This window comes from Ambystoma mexicanum, chromosome 6q, assembly GCF_040938575.1.
Source record: "Ambystoma mexicanum isolate Mex_15411 chromosome 6q, UKY_AmexF1_1, whole genome shotgun sequence".
Lineage (NCBI taxonomy): Eukaryota > Metazoa > Chordata > Amphibia > Caudata > Ambystomatidae > Ambystoma > Ambystoma mexicanum.
Genome location: NC_090937.1, coordinates 1,169,658,545 through 1,169,674,665, shown reverse-complemented (window position 1 = coordinate 1,169,674,665; position 16,121 = coordinate 1,169,658,545). Strand labels below are relative to the sequence as shown.

At 46.7% G+C, this 16,121-nt stretch overlaps 1 protein-coding gene across 2 annotated transcripts in view; it reads right to left on the bottom strand.

The window, feature by feature from the left end:
- Positions 1-16,121, bottom strand: part of PDS5A (PDS5 cohesin associated factor A) — a 1,291,333-nt gene that overhangs the window by 185,704 nt on the left and 1,089,508 nt on the right. For both annotated transcript variants that reach the window (XM_069631774.1, XM_069631773.1), the window contains exon 29: positions 15,290-15,352. In XM_069631774.1, coding sequence (XP_069487875.1) covers positions 15,290-15,352 — 63 coding nt within the window. The remainder of the gene's footprint in view (positions 1-15,289; positions 15,353-16,121) is intronic.

Genomic DNA, 16,121 nt, shown 5'->3' with positions numbered 1-16,121 from the left:
CCAAGAGGTTAGAAAAAAAATGACAATGCATTACTTACCGTAAAAGCATTTGATGGTTGTATCTGCTTAGAATGACATGCTGTGCATAGTCCGACATCCAGTGGTCACTGCAGAGTATTGCATTTTGTTTTTCGTAGTCGAAAAGGGGACGTCGACAAGGCGTGTCTGTAACACTAGGCCTATAGTGACGTGCAGTGTACCCACAATCCCTCACGCGTCAAGGTCCCTCTGTTTGTATTTTTTCTGCCCTGAGGGAGCCTTCTAGACGCGAGTACAGAAAAGAAAGAGATGTAGAAAGATGTCTATGTTCCTTCCATCCGAGCGGGGAAGAAGGGTGGGCGCATGTGAATCTAAGCAGATACAACCATCAGAAATGCTTTTACGGTAAGTAATGCATTGTCTTCTGATGTTTGTTAATCTGCTTAGAATCACATGCTGTGCATAGACTAGCGAACAGTTCCCGGAGTAGGAGGTGGGTTGTGAGAAGGAACAGTAGAGAAGAGATGTCTTAATACTGCTTGTCCCACCTGGAATCAGATCTAGAGTGAGCATCTAGACAGTAGTGTTTTGTAAAGGTGTGTCCAGAACTCCAGGTTGCCGCTTTGCAAATGAACTCAAGGGGAACGTTTGCAATGAATGCTATGGATGCCCCCGTGCCTCGAGTAGTGTGTGCTCTTGGTTTGAAGGGTAGTTCTCTCTAAGAAAGAGAGAAACAGAGAGTGATGCATTGAACAATCCATCTAGATATAGTAGACTTTGAGACTGCACCTCCTTCTCTTCCTGCTGCCACCGAGACAAAGAACTGATTAGTCTTTCTCAGTGGCCTAGTTCTTGCCATATAAAACATGACAGCTCTGAGCACATCGAGTGTATGCAGGCTTTTTTCTCCCAAATTGGAAGGGTTTTGAAAGAACGTTGGTAGTTCTATGGACTGGTTGACGTGGAATTTCGATATGAATTTCGGTGCAAACCTTGGGTGTGTGCGTAGAACCACCTTATCTTTGAACTGTTACGAAGGTGTCTAGACTAGAAAGAGCCTATAGTTCACTTACTCTCCTAATGGAGGTGATAGCTATTAGGAAAGCAGTCTTAAGGGTGAGGTCCTTAAGAGTTGCCTTGTGCATGGGTTCAAAGGGTGAGCCCATGAGCCTGGTAAGTACTACATTAAGGTCCCAGCCGGGAGCTGGGTTTGCTATCAGAGGGTGTATTCTCTTTACCCCCTCCATGAAGGCTTTGATAACTGTGACTTTCCACCATGACACCTTAAGTTGAGAGGTGGTGTATGCAGAAAGTGCTGCTAGATGGACTTTAATAGAATTGAACACTAGACCCGAGTCCAGTAAATGGGTCAGGTACAGGACAATGTGTGGGAGAGCAGCGGACTGGGTTGATGCTCTTACCTCTACACCAGATGACAAATCTCTTCCACTTGCTAGAATAGCAGTGGCGAGTGTTGGGTTTTCTAGCTTCTTTGAGAATGTCCATGCATCTCTGAGGGAGTTGTAAATGGCCAAATTCTATGACCTCAGGAGCCAGGCTGCTAAGTTCATGTTCTGTGGGCATGGGTGTAGTGTCTTGCCCTTGTCCTGTGACAGCAAGTTGTACGGGCAGGGCAGTTTCACTGGTGGGGACAGGGACATCTCCATCAGGTGCACAAACCATGGTTGGTGGGCCCACATCGGGGCTATCAGTATCATGGTGACTGGTTCCTGGTGCATCTTGTGCACTATCTTGTTCAGCAGAGGAGTCGGAGGGGAAAAGCGTAAACAAATTTCCCTGATCATGGTATCCAGAGCCTGTTCCCTTTGGAGCGGTTCTGTGGGTATCTGGAGGCGTAATCTAGGCATTGTGAGTTCTCCAGAGTTGCAAACAGGTCTATTTCTGGGAAGCCCCATTGTGTGAAGACCTCGAAACTATGTCTTCGTGTAACCGCCATTCGTACTCCGAGGGCAGAGGAAAGTCTCTGCCGAGTTCGTCTGCTAGCAGATTGAGTTCCCCTGGTACATGTTGTGACAATAGGAACATGTGTCTGAGAGCCCACTTCCAGATGTTCTGGGACAGCTTGGACATTCCTGGAGAGTGAGTGCCCCCTTGCTTGTTGAGGTAGTACATGGCTGTGGTGCTGTCCGTGAGGACCATCACTGTCTTCCCTTGTAGGTGTGTCTGGAAGGCTTTTAGTGCCTTGAACACCGCAAGTAGCTCTAATAAGTTTATGTGTTTGGACGCTACGCTCGGAGTCCAGACACCGTGAGCAGTCTGATGGGATAGGTGAGCCCCCCATCCTGTGAGGGATGCGTCTGTGGTTAGAGTGGCTTCCACTGCGGGGGTGGCAAATGGTTTCCCTATTACCAGGTTTTCCTTCGACCACCACCGTAGCGAGAGAACCAAAGCCTGCGAGACCACCACTAGATCGTCCCATTGTCCGCTGGCCTGACGCCACTGGCTGTTGAGCCACTCCTGCATTGGGCTCATGCGCGCGTGAGGCACCAAATAAATACATGACGCCATCATTCCTAGCAAGAGCATTGCTTTGAGTAACTTCACCTCTCGACCGGCCACATATTGAGGGATCTGAATCAGCATATTTTGGATCCTCTCGTTGGAGGGGAAGACGAGGCCGTCCTTTGTTCGAATTAGAGCCCCTAAGAATTGTTTGATTTGGCTGGGGTCTAAGCTGGACTTCTTCTCGTTGATGGAGAAGCCCAGTTGGAACAAAAGGTCTACTGTCTTCTGGGTGTTTGAGAAGCATGTCTGGTAGGACTCCCCTGTTATGAGCCAATCGTCGAGGTAAGGGTATACCGGTATGGACAACCTGCGCAGGTGGGCCGCTGCCCCTGCCAGTACCTTCGTGAATACCCTTGGTGCAGACGCTATGCCGAAGGGTCGCACTGTGAACTGGTAGTGTTTGCCCTCTATCATGAACCCGAGGTATTTTCTGTGCGCTGGCAACATCAAAATATGAAAGTATGCATCTTTCATGCCTAGTTTTGTCATGTAATCCCCCTGAGATAGCAGGGGAATTACCTCCTGTAATGTTACCATACGAAATTTTTGTGGTTTTACAAATTTGTTCGCTGGGCGCAGATCTAGTACAGGGCGCATGGTTAGGTCCTTTTTGGGTACAAGGAAGTACACTGAATAAATACCTTCCATTACCTGAGATAGGGGCACAACCTCTATTGCTCCTTTCTATTGTAGCAGCTGTTCTACTTCTTGCAGGAGGATGACGAGGTGTTCTGGTGACAGGTGTCATCCCCTTGGAGGTCTGTAGGTGGGGGACCGATTGAACTCTATACAGTACCCGTGGGCTACGGTTGACAATACCCACCGGTCTGATGTTATTCCCTCTGAAAGGAACGATGTTATCCGGCCCCCAACCGGAGAGCCATGGGAGGGGACCCGAACTTTCGGGTCATTTGGCGTTACTTGCCACGGCGTTGTCCTCTTTGGTTATACTGGTTACTGGTACCCTGATTAGAGGGCCAGTTGCCTGCAGTGTAATGTTGTTGTTGCTGCTGCTGTTGGTGTTGGTCATGAAAAAAGCGTTTGTTCCCAAATCCCCGCCTGTTTGGAGGCTTTGAGATTTGGTCTAAGGTCTTTATGGTGTCGAATTCTCTCTTCGCATTTTCCAGTGCATCGTCCACTGCCCTTCCCAAAGAGATTTGACTCTTCTATTGGCTTATTAATAAGTGACACCAGCGTTTCTGCCTTGAAACCGGAATTGCGAAGCCAGACGTGACGCTTCAGCAGAATTCCCTGCACCAAAGAACGGCCAGCGGTTTCTGCCGCATCAAGAGTGTTCTTAATGATGCTCTGGTTGACCAGAGCTCCTTCTGTAACTGTAGCCAATACGCGAGTTCTTAGAGGTTCAGGTGCTTCTTCGATGTCCTGCTTAAGCTTTCTCCATTGAGCATCAGCATAGCTTGCTAACAATGTATTATTATTGGCAATTCTAATTGAAAACGCTGCCGAGGCGGAAATTCTTTTGCCCAAGGCATAAAGCTTATTCACTTCTTTATCTGGTGGTGCCTCGCTGGTTGACAGTGGAACCCCAGCCCTCTTCCTTGTGTTAGTCACCACTAAGGAGTCTGGGACTGAGTGACCCCTGATATATAATGGGTCTGACTGAGAGGGTGAGAACAATTTCTCGATTCTTGGATTGACCCCTCTTACCAGCGCGAGGGTGGACAGCGATGGGGTGTGTCGTCTCTTAACCGAGGCGAGGATAGGAATAGTTTGACTAGTGGGAGGTTTTTCTTTAATAATCCTCTCGACAAAATCAGTATCTGGGGTGACTTCCCCAGTTTCAACTTCAAAATGCGCTGCTGCCTTCCTCAGTAGCGCATTGAAGGTGGGCTGATCGTCTACTGGAGAAGGGTTCCTGACCGGTGTGGTCTGAGGAGAAGAAATGTCTATAATGTCGGGGTCTGTAGACCCTGATGGCGACTGCCAGGGCTGTAAGCCACCTTCACCTGGGTCCTCCTCGTAGCCCTCCTCACCTATGTTAGTGTCATCTTGAAAACCTTCTCCCTCTTGTTGGTCTTCATTATTCACAAACTCATTCTCTTCCTGGAAGTGAGAGTCCTCTTCAGTGAGGTCGTGAGAGTTCATGTCTTCCTGTAGGGGGTTAAAGAGCTTCGGGTATTTAGCCCATGGCCCCTCCTGGGATACCTCCCTTGGCCTCTTGGGTGTCCTATTTTCTGGGATGGCCAAAAACCGGTCTAGCTTGTCCATACATGACTGAAACCTCTCTACAGTACAGTAGGGTAGGCCAGAGCGGTCTGGGAGTAAAAAGGGAGTTTCCTCTCCCTGTAGTTGCTAAGTTCTGTCCCATAGCATCGAAGATAGAGTCCCTTCGCCTTCTGAGAAACCCTCTCGCTGGCTAGGGTCTTCTGTCGACGGTGGGAGCTGTCCCAGCCTACCCTCCGGCGTCCTTGGCGTTTCTTTGGCCTTGTGAGTGGTTTGACGTGTCACCCGCCGTCCGTCTCTGGCCGTCTTTAGAAGCTATACGCGTGAGGCTTTCGGCGATCAACTTCTCCGTCTCTCGCCGTCGCGCTAGGCAGTGACGAGTCTTTACTGGCAACGTACGCACTCTTGCGAGGCGCGTCGCCTGAGGATTTGGGATTAGCGCCCTTCTTTACAGAAAGCCCAGTCGCCGGTCGCGGAAGCGGTGGCAGGGAGGGCTTGCGACCCGTACGGTCGACAGAAGATGCCGGTGGACCCGACGCCTCCTTTGACGGTATGGCTGCCTTAGTCTTCGACGAATGCGTGCCGTGGGGTATGTGCTTATGTGTTTTTCTGTGTTCGTCCTTGTCGCTGGGGTGTTCATCCCCATAAGCGGGGCGTGAGCCGGGCTTGCCGGGGACAGACGACGAGGAGCGGGAACGCTCCTTCGAGAGGTCTACAACCTCTGTTGCGGAGGCCGTGTAATCACTGTCCTCGTCACATGCGGCAGCTGGGGAGGAGTCAGACCTAGACATCGCATAGGCTGCCCACCTTTTGACCCTGCGGCCCTTTAGAGTTTTGGGTTTTCGGGTTTCAGAAACTTACAGGCCGCACAGCCGTCCTCTTTGTGATCAAGGGGCAAGCAACGGTTACACCGTTTGTGCTTGTCCTTTCAGGTAAACTTGCCTTTACAACGCGGGCAAAACCTAAAGGGCGTCCTCTCCATAGCTGAGAGCATGAAATGTGATTACGACCTCGAAAGAGAGGGAGGGGAAAGAGAAAGGCATTCTCAGAGTGATAACAAAGAAATGACCACCAACCCCACTCTCCCTACTGTATTAGGCCGGCGAGGCCCGGCCACGTGTTCGGCAGCGCCAAAGGATCTCCTCCGCTCGTCCCTCTATCGAAGATCTTGCTCGGCGGAGAACAGCTTGGCAGCTACGTCGAGGGAGGGATCTATGTGTATAGTTAATAATAGTAACACGACCAAGGGTCGAGGAAATGATTTCGCAATGTCTCTCGCGGAGCTCCGCATAAAGGCGACCAATAACTGGGTGGAAAAAAACAATCTGAGGGACCTCGACGCGTGAGGGATTGTGGGTACACTGCACGTCACTATAGGGATAGTGTTACAGACACGCCTTGTCGACGTCCCCTTTTCGACTACGAAAAACAAAATGCAATACTCCGCAGTGACCACTGGATGTCGGACTATGCACAGCATGTGATTCTAAGCAGATTAACACACATCAGAAATAACATTTCCAGAGTCAGCCATAGGTACAGGGGTAGTGTCCACATCTGCTTCAGGGATTAACAGGTTGTACAAAAGAAAGAAATGTTTTTGCTTCAGCAGAGTCATGCAGTTCCACCAGGTCAAAACCCACAGATTTTACATTGCACTGTTGATCCCAAACCATGGAAGCAACCATACCTGGAAGTAGCTAACCATTCTGCCATTAGCTACTCGAAGGAGAGATATTGCATCTATGTCATCAGTAGTTATTGATCTGAGAAGCGGAATTGCCTTAAAAAAAAGCCAATTGCCCAACCCTATTAAGGTTGTTCCCCTTTGTACCATTCTCATTAGGTGTCCAACCTATGATTTTACTGCTTAGTCGTGGTGCTTCACCCATATCCACCAGACTGTCCCCCGCACCTGCCCATGAGCCCAAACTTGGCCCAGAGGACACTGGTACTGCTCCATCCAAAACCTGAGCAGGAGCCACTCCATCCACATGTGTCAGAACTGGGCAAGCGGTACCACCTGCCAAAGATCCGCAGAGCCCCATCCATACATTGGGCATCAGCTGAACTCTGTGGTTGTTCCACTTGTATATATTCATGAATTGTCCCAGAAAGACCTGTAGCCCCCACCCGGTTGGCAACATTAGTAGGCACAGTAGGCTGTAAATGACCAGTCGACGTGCGATCATGCATTGTACTAATCACTTTACCAAATGCTGTCATTTTAGTCTGCACACATTCCAAAACATTTTCACAATGGACCCCCTTTTTAGGTCCCCCAGAGGAACCTAGAGTCTCCAATGATGATCCATCACCTTTAGTAGTATCATGGACCTGGCCGGGGCAATTCACCAAAGCTTCAGCCTCAGAGCCCTCATCAGCCTGTTCAACACAACACTCTTTGTCAGCTATCTCATGATGGTTTAATTTACGAATAGTCTTGAGGTTGGAATTACTCCTCTTGATCTTCACAGAGGCCATATTTTTTAGATTTTATTTTAGTATTTGTTGCTTTCTTCCTATACCTTTTGCCCTGGATAGGATTAGTAGGCGCTAACTGTATGTCCAATTCATTTTCAATAATAGAAAGATTGGAGTCAACCACAAGAATTGCCTCCTGTTCTGCAGCACTGTCATGCAGATTGCCCATTGCTTCTATCAGAGCTGAGCAACTGTCCATGCATTCCTCAGCCCGATTATCCATTGACAAAGGATGAGCAGTTCTTTCAGATCGATCACAGACCCCACCATTGGAGCAACAATCCACAGGGTCTCCCTGGAGTCTGACTGAGATTGCCTCCAAAATAATAGACATCTTCTCATCCAACCTCACCAATCTAGAATTGTAATCATCATGAGGATTAACTCCCATAACAGATCTAGTCATAAATTCAACATCATTGAGTAGATTCTCATAACCAGCCATACCTAAAGTAAGATCATTAAATGCCTTCTGCTGAGCACCCATAATCCCCCCCAGATTTTCCTGAGTATCGCATAAGACCTTTAGTGCCAAATCTAAACTAATGTGTAAATTAGACTAAAGAGGGGAGATTAGTTTACATATCCCCTTCTCAGACATGCCAGTAGGAACCCCCTTCATAGGCTGAAGTTCAGAGGGTAACCCCATTTTAGAAATACACAGACCAATCGGGGAGTTCATTGTTGTAATGAGACTAGGGAGAACTTTACCATGAGAAGGCCTGGCAGGCGATGAGTCCAGATCAATATTATCTCGCATCAGATCCCTAGTAGCATTTGCCGCCCTATGGAACGAGTCCTCCAAACAACCCTCCTGAATTAAGTCCTGTTGTGGTGTAGCAAAAGGGGCGACTACAGGGCCATGTTGTTTTAAATGACCCCCATCGCTAACAGGCAAATGATGAACATTACTAGGGGGTACACCCTCGGTAGATTTTCCAAAAACAAACACATTAGACCCAGTATAGTTAGATGAGTTTTTAAAAGCACCTCAGCCCGAGAATGAGCCCCCCAAGCCCACTTCCAAGATTTACAAATAGGGCACCAGACTTCTTAAAGGACCCAATGGGTTGAGGAGTAGAAGCATGGAATCTAACAATTTTTCTCAATGCCAGAGGAAATACCATCTTATCAGTTATTTGGAGGCACTCTGCATCAGTTAGTTCCAATAGTCCAACATCTAAGGGAGCATTAACTGAAGTATCCAGAGTCCCTTCATGTGGAGGCGATACATTTAAAGGAAGTTCACCCACAGGCACATCCGCCTGTACAGGATTAATTGATGCAATAGTTAGAGTTACATTTCCACCAGCTCGTACCTTTTTAGCAGCATCCGGGCACAATCTACTGCAATTAGCCACAGTTGAAAGTACAGGCAAGGCCTTCTGTGTTATTTCAACATTGAGGTGTGGAGTATGCCCCAAGTTATGCACTTGTTCGGGTTCCATATTGCAGGTACTGGCCCCGAAACCACTTAGCAGGGTGATCATGACAAACCGATGAAAGAACTAACTCTCTGGTTCCTTTTAAATACAGGTACAGGAGAAAAATAAAAAATAAAAAGAAAATCGATATTTACCACAGAGTACTTCAGACAGAAAACACAGCTCAAAGGCAGAAAGCCCGGAGGCACTGTGTCCCCTGGAAGAAAAAAGAAAAATCAGGAACCAAATCCAACTTGGGTCAAAGGGAATTGCCGCACAGCACTTCTCCGCAGTCCCCAAGTAATGGAGGGAATCGAGCGGGATCAAATGAGGCAAACCTCCAACGGTCTCCCGCATGGCTCAAGGAGATACTGGGAAACAATAACACCAGCCCCCTTACTGACCAATACCTAGGAAAGATCTGTGTTAGCTTGCGTGCTCCTTAGCTCCGTTAGCCACGTTAAAGTGAATTTCCAGGCACCTCCAACAAAACAGCAGTTCAAGTAGAACAGACGCCCTTTTTCCCCCCCGTCAAAAAAAATATTGCACAGTATGTCAGCTCTTAACCTTTTCCTTAGTGTCCTTAATGTCTAAATGCCTTGTTACCGGGGATGGAGCAGCACTGGTCCGCAGAGTTAAAATATCCGAGGGTAGAGGCTAGATGTTTGTGTGTCCACTTTCCTCCGCCGCCTCTAGAGCCAGACAGCAGCAAAAGAGCACAGGAGTCCACAAAAGCACCGCCCTTTACACCGCAGCCGGGCCGTCAGTCCTTTTATTTAGCTTTAAGGAGTAGCCGTGGTACCCTTATTTGTTTTCACATGATCTTATTTTCAAGATACTCAGTCCTCAAAGCCAAGTCTGATTATACCATTTATTTTCTGACTGCGATTTCCCACTCTGCTGTTTTAACTCCTGCTTGTCCAAGCCTTTGATTTATTTCCCAAATTTCCAAAATCATTTGGTTGCTATTCAGGATGGTGCACTCATTTCTCAAGCATGTGATCTACCCTAAAAATTAAGTACTCAATAGCTCCAAAGGACTTTATTTCCAAGCCTTTGCTAGGGGTGGGGGAGGGGGCTGAGAGGGCTATAGCCCTGGGTCTTTTCATTGTAGACCCGGATAGATGTTCAGAGGCTACAACCAAAAGGCAGGTTAGCCCAGAGTCCTGACAGTGTGGACATTAGCGTAGCCCCAGACCTTTTCCAGACCTAGCAACACCCCTGCTTGATTTGGAGTGGGAGAAGGTTTTCAAGTCTCCAAGCCTGCCTGCCATCTGTTATTGCTGGTCTCTCTGGGACATTGTTCTTGCCTTTCCTTTTGTTCCTACCTGCTTTTTCCTTTCCAAAGTCAGTGTCCAAACTCGACACTCCATCTACAGCCAGTTTCCTCAGTCCTTTTCCTCAGCTGTTGTAAGTGACTGTGTGAATGAGCCCTCGAAACTGGTTGGTAGCTAGTCACTTTGATTAACTTGTATTCCAGTAGTTAACTGCAGACGGCTTCAGTGTGGGCAGTCCCCATGGTTTAGTATTCCAGAGGCATCAAGATAACACACAATTATCTCAATTCCATCCGAATCTGTTCTCCTCACCCTTTTTGTCTGTTTTGGGGCTAGGAAGATACAAGTCTGTGGCCTGGGCCCTGTCCTTTGAACCTTTACTGCGATCAGCTCAGGCACTTGTATAAGAGTGCAGTCTGAACCTCCACCCCGCTGCAATACAGGCTTGTCTGTCACTGGGCAGCCTACTATCCTCTTGTCTGACTACTTGGTGCCAGCTCATGGCCCAGAATGGCTCAAATTAAAAAGGACAGTGAGGCAAGAGGAAACGCCTCTGATTTGGGGACTTCCTTCAGACCATCCACAATGACATGTGATGGATTTCTAGAATCTGGCCAGGTGGACAGATTTTAGGAGGCCATCCTAATTATGAAAGGGAGCTCTGAGAGGTTAGCTAAAACCCAATCAAGGTAGGTGGATGAGCAGTCAAAGATTAGTCTCATGAGTGTGACGTCATGGACCCTCAATGAGCCCACACAGAACAGCACACAATAATCCAGTTTAGGCAGTTATAAAAATAAATTTATTTAAGGTATTTCGACCACACTGAAAGATTAAACTAACAGGCAGTACTATCACACAATACTCTATAATACAAATATATAAATTCACCATTTGAGTCACTAAGTAGACATCAGAAAATAACTTCAAGCAAAGCAGGTAAGCACTGTAGATGCAATCAAATGATGGGAATTGATCATAAATTCAATATCCTAACACCCTAAGATAAATGCGGCCTGGTGCACAAAAGTCAAGAGTTCTTCTTGTAAAAAGGATGCAATGGGCTTGTGGTGTTTATTAGTTTCAAACTAATGAAAAGCTCTATAACATTTTAGCAAAAGTAGGATAAGTGCTCTCCTTGCTGCCAGACTCAAGGCTAGGGCTAGGATACCAGACACAGGTTTGCCGACCAAAGGTGAGTGCAATGGAGATAGGAGACAAAGTGACTTGTTTGCAAAGTGATCCTATGGATGACAGGAGGTGGCAAGCATACAGATGGTTTCATAACCCCCAGACTCAGATTTTCACAGATGTCTTTATGCATAACCTGGTGAGGATGCAACCCCCATCAGGGAAGAAATGAACAATCCAGCTATGCAGGCATCCTTAGGACACTACACTGGATGGAGGAAGGCGAGCTCCAGCGATGATCAGCATTTGCAGGATACTTCCAGTCGCAGTCACAAGAGCTGCTCTACGACAGGTTCCCTTTGACGATAGATTTTGCGGAGAAGGCGACGTGTGGCCCAAGCGACCACCAAAGATCCATACTGGATAGCTTCTGGAGAGGTAGTCCACGGGAGAGCTGGTCAGGCCACCGGGCAGTCCAGGGACATTTCCAAAGGGTCTGAAGGGCTCGATCCTTGAGAAGGCGTTGAACTAGTTGGTCCCACTAGTCCAAGGGCAGAGGTCCAGGGGCTGAAGCACCACTCTGGGTCTTCGGAGATCAGGCAGAGGAGCAGGGCTTCACCGGGCCAGACACTGGAAGGGATGCTGGCCCACTTCAGGAGTAGTCTTCAGCAGTCTGCACTTCTTCGAGGGATTCTTGGCTCCAGCGTAGATCTGAACAACAGCTGCAGAGGTCCTTCTCCTATCCAAAATCTGAGCTGGAAGCAAGTCCAAGCCCGCCAATGGAGAGGATCTGTACCATTCAACCAGCCAGTAATTTTCCAATCAGGGCTACTGGTTTCACATCCACCCCAGAAGCAGACTTACTGGCACCATGGAACTGACAGTCTCAGCCCTCTTTCTGGGCCACACACAGCGGTTCACTAGCCCGTGAAAACAGCAGCTTTACCGGAAAAGTGCATGACTGTATAAGGACTTTCCTGACCTAATAAGGCAAACTGACTAAAGGACAAGTGGAAATCTTGTGGCACAGTCATTTTAGGGCACTAGCCATGTTTAGTGGCCATACACGATACATGCAAAAGTGAACACCATAAATAATGCAAGAACTATACAAATGTAACTGCTGCTACAAGCTTGTCTTTAGGAACATATTATAGTAACCAAAAATCCTCTGCGTAAAAAGATAGGGTGTTAGGCAGAAACCTGTGCAGTTCCCTTAGGGACCACTGCAAAAGATTTAAGACTACAGGTGTTTGGCAGTAAACCCACTTGGTAGCAGTCTGTACCACACAGATTCACTTGGTAGCTGTGGCTGAGCTGTCAGACTTCCCTCAAGAAGAGTTAGGCAGTATGTAGAGAATACACAATAGGTACAGAGGTACAGTAGCACAAGCAAACACTGACCAGAGCTTTGGTGTAAAGTATATAATTATTTAAAGACACACTTGTAGATTACACTAGCATAAAAGAGGTAAGTAAATTCAGCACACAGTCACTATTATATATACACGACCCTAATCACTTATTAGACAAGTCTTAGTGAGAAACACCACCTATTTTCAGACAGAGGTGAGCGCTTAACATAAGATGGCACTCTAATAAGTTATAAAAAAAGGGAGGGGAAAAAGGCAGAGTTATGGAAGCACACAAGTTTCAATACTTTTAAAAGAACCACAGTAAGGCAGGATAGGCAGAGTTCTACTGGAGAGCAAGGAAGTCAATTGCAAGGCCCAGCTCTTGGAGAGAGCAAGCAGAAGGGGTCCAGGTTCACACAGTGGGGTTATGCCCAAAGAGTCTTGTAGATGGTTCACACAAAAAGGATGAAATTAAAGTCAGGAAAAGTTAGCTAGGTTGTCCCAGGTTAGAAAGTCGAGGCTTTACTGTCACCCCGAACGATCTATCGCAAGGGAAGCCAGGCGAGACACAGTACCTTAAGTGTGAAGGAAGCTCCAGCGGGGGCAGTTGTTCCTGGCAGCGGGCGCAAGTCGGTGTTTCCCCCAGAGGAAGAGTTGGTCTTGCCGTGGAGGAAAGATGAAGGTTGTTGCACTGCCAGGGAAGAAACCAGCCGCGGAGTTCTTCGGTTAAAAGGTACTACCCTTCTCTTTGCGGTAGTGGTAAGCCGTGGTATTCCGGTTGCCGGGGTGCTTGGCATGGGCAAGGCGGCCACGGGATGCTCTAGGAAGGTGAAAAGGCGGCAAAACTGGTTATCCCCACCAGTCAAAGGAAGAAGACTCTCCGGACTGGAGATCTCCTCTGTAGTCGGGAAAAGTGGTGAGACGGTTCAGCAGGGCTCCACCGGTGGTGTCATTGTTGCGGGTCAGCTCAGCTTCTCCCTCCTCGGATTCTTAGGTCCTATAGCGACTTCTGAAGTTCTAGTCCCCAAAGCCCTGCTTTTATGCAGCAAACCCCCATTCATTCAGCCTAGCTGTCAATCAAACATGCTAAGTGGTGAGCCGGCCGGCTCACCACTTGGGCCAATCACACAAGCGTGCGACTTGGTGCCTAAACCCCCTCCCACACCCCTGTGGTACCCAGAGTGGCACCACTTTTGGAGGCTTCTGTGGAGAAGCCCGCCAAAAAGTGGAACAAAGGGCTCGACTTGGGTTGGATTCACAGAAGAGAACACAAACGCCATTTTAGAATAGAGTTCTGGCAAAAAATACCAACCGGTGAATTAATATTAAATAAATAAACCAGCGGTATGTTCGAGGCTATAAGAATTCATTAGAGTTGGTAGCCTCGAACAATGGGAAAATCCCAGAGAGATATTCGCGGTCGAATATAAAAAGTAGTATCCACTGCCACCAGCCAAAACTCGATCGGGGGGACGGAGACGTGCCCCCTCGAACAACAGACCCCGGGGCAATCGAATTGCCCCGACCAGTACGTCCACAATATGATGGTTTGTACTGGTTTCTGTTCATAATTTGGGACTAGTAAAGCCAATGGTGACTTTACATGCCCTGGGAGACAGTAGTCAGTCCCAGGGTATGGAGTCTATGTTGGGGGGCCGCTACGACACCCCTGGGTAACGGCACGGAGGGTGCTGTGTAACCCACATAAAAAACACATGAGACCCTATGGAGTAAAAGACCCCATAGCCCATAAAACACATGGAAAGATAAGGGAACATCTCAAATCATGTCTAAGAGTGGGAGTAAAAGAGTCTCACTCTTAGCAGGAGAAAAAAATAAACCCCAAAAATCCAGCACTCACTAGATTTGGGAAATTAGCCTTTACAGAGAATTCTCCCTAACATAGGGTGAAACAAAAGTATCCCCCATTGCACACAGCATCTTACAATGCAATGCACTGTATAAAAACAAGAATTTAAAAGTGAAAGCAAATGTCCCAGTACTGATAGTTTGAAGGACTGATCAGTTTCCCCATTACATGTTAGCAAAAGGTAAGGGAAGTGAAGCTGAAGGATTTACTTCCCTTCAAAAAGTCAGGCCAGGATCTAAACAAAGCAAAAGTAATAGGATTTCACAGAAAACTATGGAGATAACGTTGCAAAAAGAAAATATTTCCTAACGTCGGACACTCCGCTCTGATGATCGTGGGAGGGCTATTTTCTCCTGCTGTGCTGGAGCAGTTCAGGTGCTCGATCCTTTCACTGTGCTCTCCAGTGATGAAATTGTACCCTAGAGAGCCTAGGCAATTGCACTAGGGTATCTCATTTAATGTATCGGCTGTTTCATAGATGTTATGAAGCCCCAGGATGATCAATGCCATTAAATCGGGAGGAGCACACCACATGAACTACCTCCTTCTTCAACATGAGCCTTTTCATATATGTGTGCCTTTAATCAGTATTTATAAATAACTTTTAGGAAGTGAACCTACTAAAAAAACGAATTGCTTAGTCACTTCCAAATGCATCATCTCTCCTAAACTATTCATCCATAAATGACATTTTAAAATTATTTCAATACAGTAGGTGATTTTCCCTTAAAGGAGCCATCTTGCGAAACGAAACACTGCCATTCATCTTTACTAATAATGGCACTATTTTGTGTAAGGATTCCAAGATGTAGGTTTAATGACGACCGGTAGGGCTCTGAGGCCTATTTGAGACACCATTCATCCCTTATATAAGAAATGACTTTAAACATCACATATAAAGTCATCTAACTAATCAGATTTTAAATAAAAAGGTTAATGACAAATTGGGAATAAGTCAATAGATTGTTCCTAACTAATGTGGAATTAAAGTAAATGGCTATCACATGCATATGCACATCACATTAAAACATAACAGGACTAAAAATCAATATTCCATACCTTTCCCGTTAATAGAAGAATCCTCATTTCCTCTGTAATGCAACTCCTGTCATTGCAGAAATCCTAGTTAAGACAATATCATCATTAGTTTCCACAGTAGAATTTATGTTGCGTTTAGCACAAACTGTCCTGACACGTTAGATAATGCTACAATTGTTTGGGTGACACATTTCTCTTTTCTTTCCTGGTATATATGTTGGTATTGTAGTTAGTAAATGGCATTTGGTGAACCACTGAATCCCAATTGGTGAATAATTGTCAAGCATTGGAAAAATTATTGCAATAGTGACCATCACTGTTGGTAAATTCAGGTTTCAATTAGTGTTTGTAACCCTGACTCAGTTATAGTAGCCTCAAGTAACTGTCTGTATGTGAAGACTGCCCATAGAGGCTCTCAATGTAGGTTGCTACTACTTGCCGCTGAGATCATCGGTCAAGGATGACAGCAGTACCCACGTATCTATCAGCAACAAGGATTGTCCACACATGTAACTATAGTAATAGCCTAATTATCTGGGACCACTGGGAACCCAATGGCCCCAGATAACTAACATTCCAGTTAACTGAAATTTCAGTTGTTAAAAACATTGTTAACAAGCATTTTTTAACAGAATGATCTAGTAACTGTCCTATGCAGATCGTAAAGTTGGCTTGACCAGAAGTAGTGTTGCGCCCTCTCTGCAATTATGCCTACACTGTCAAGAAAACATGGAGAGACTTTCTATAAGTCACCATAATGAAACCATCTTCTAAGACTACTCAATTGACACCAGAGAAACAGGGGACACCTGGGAGAGGCAGAGCTTGAAAATAAATGAAGTTAGATATTGTG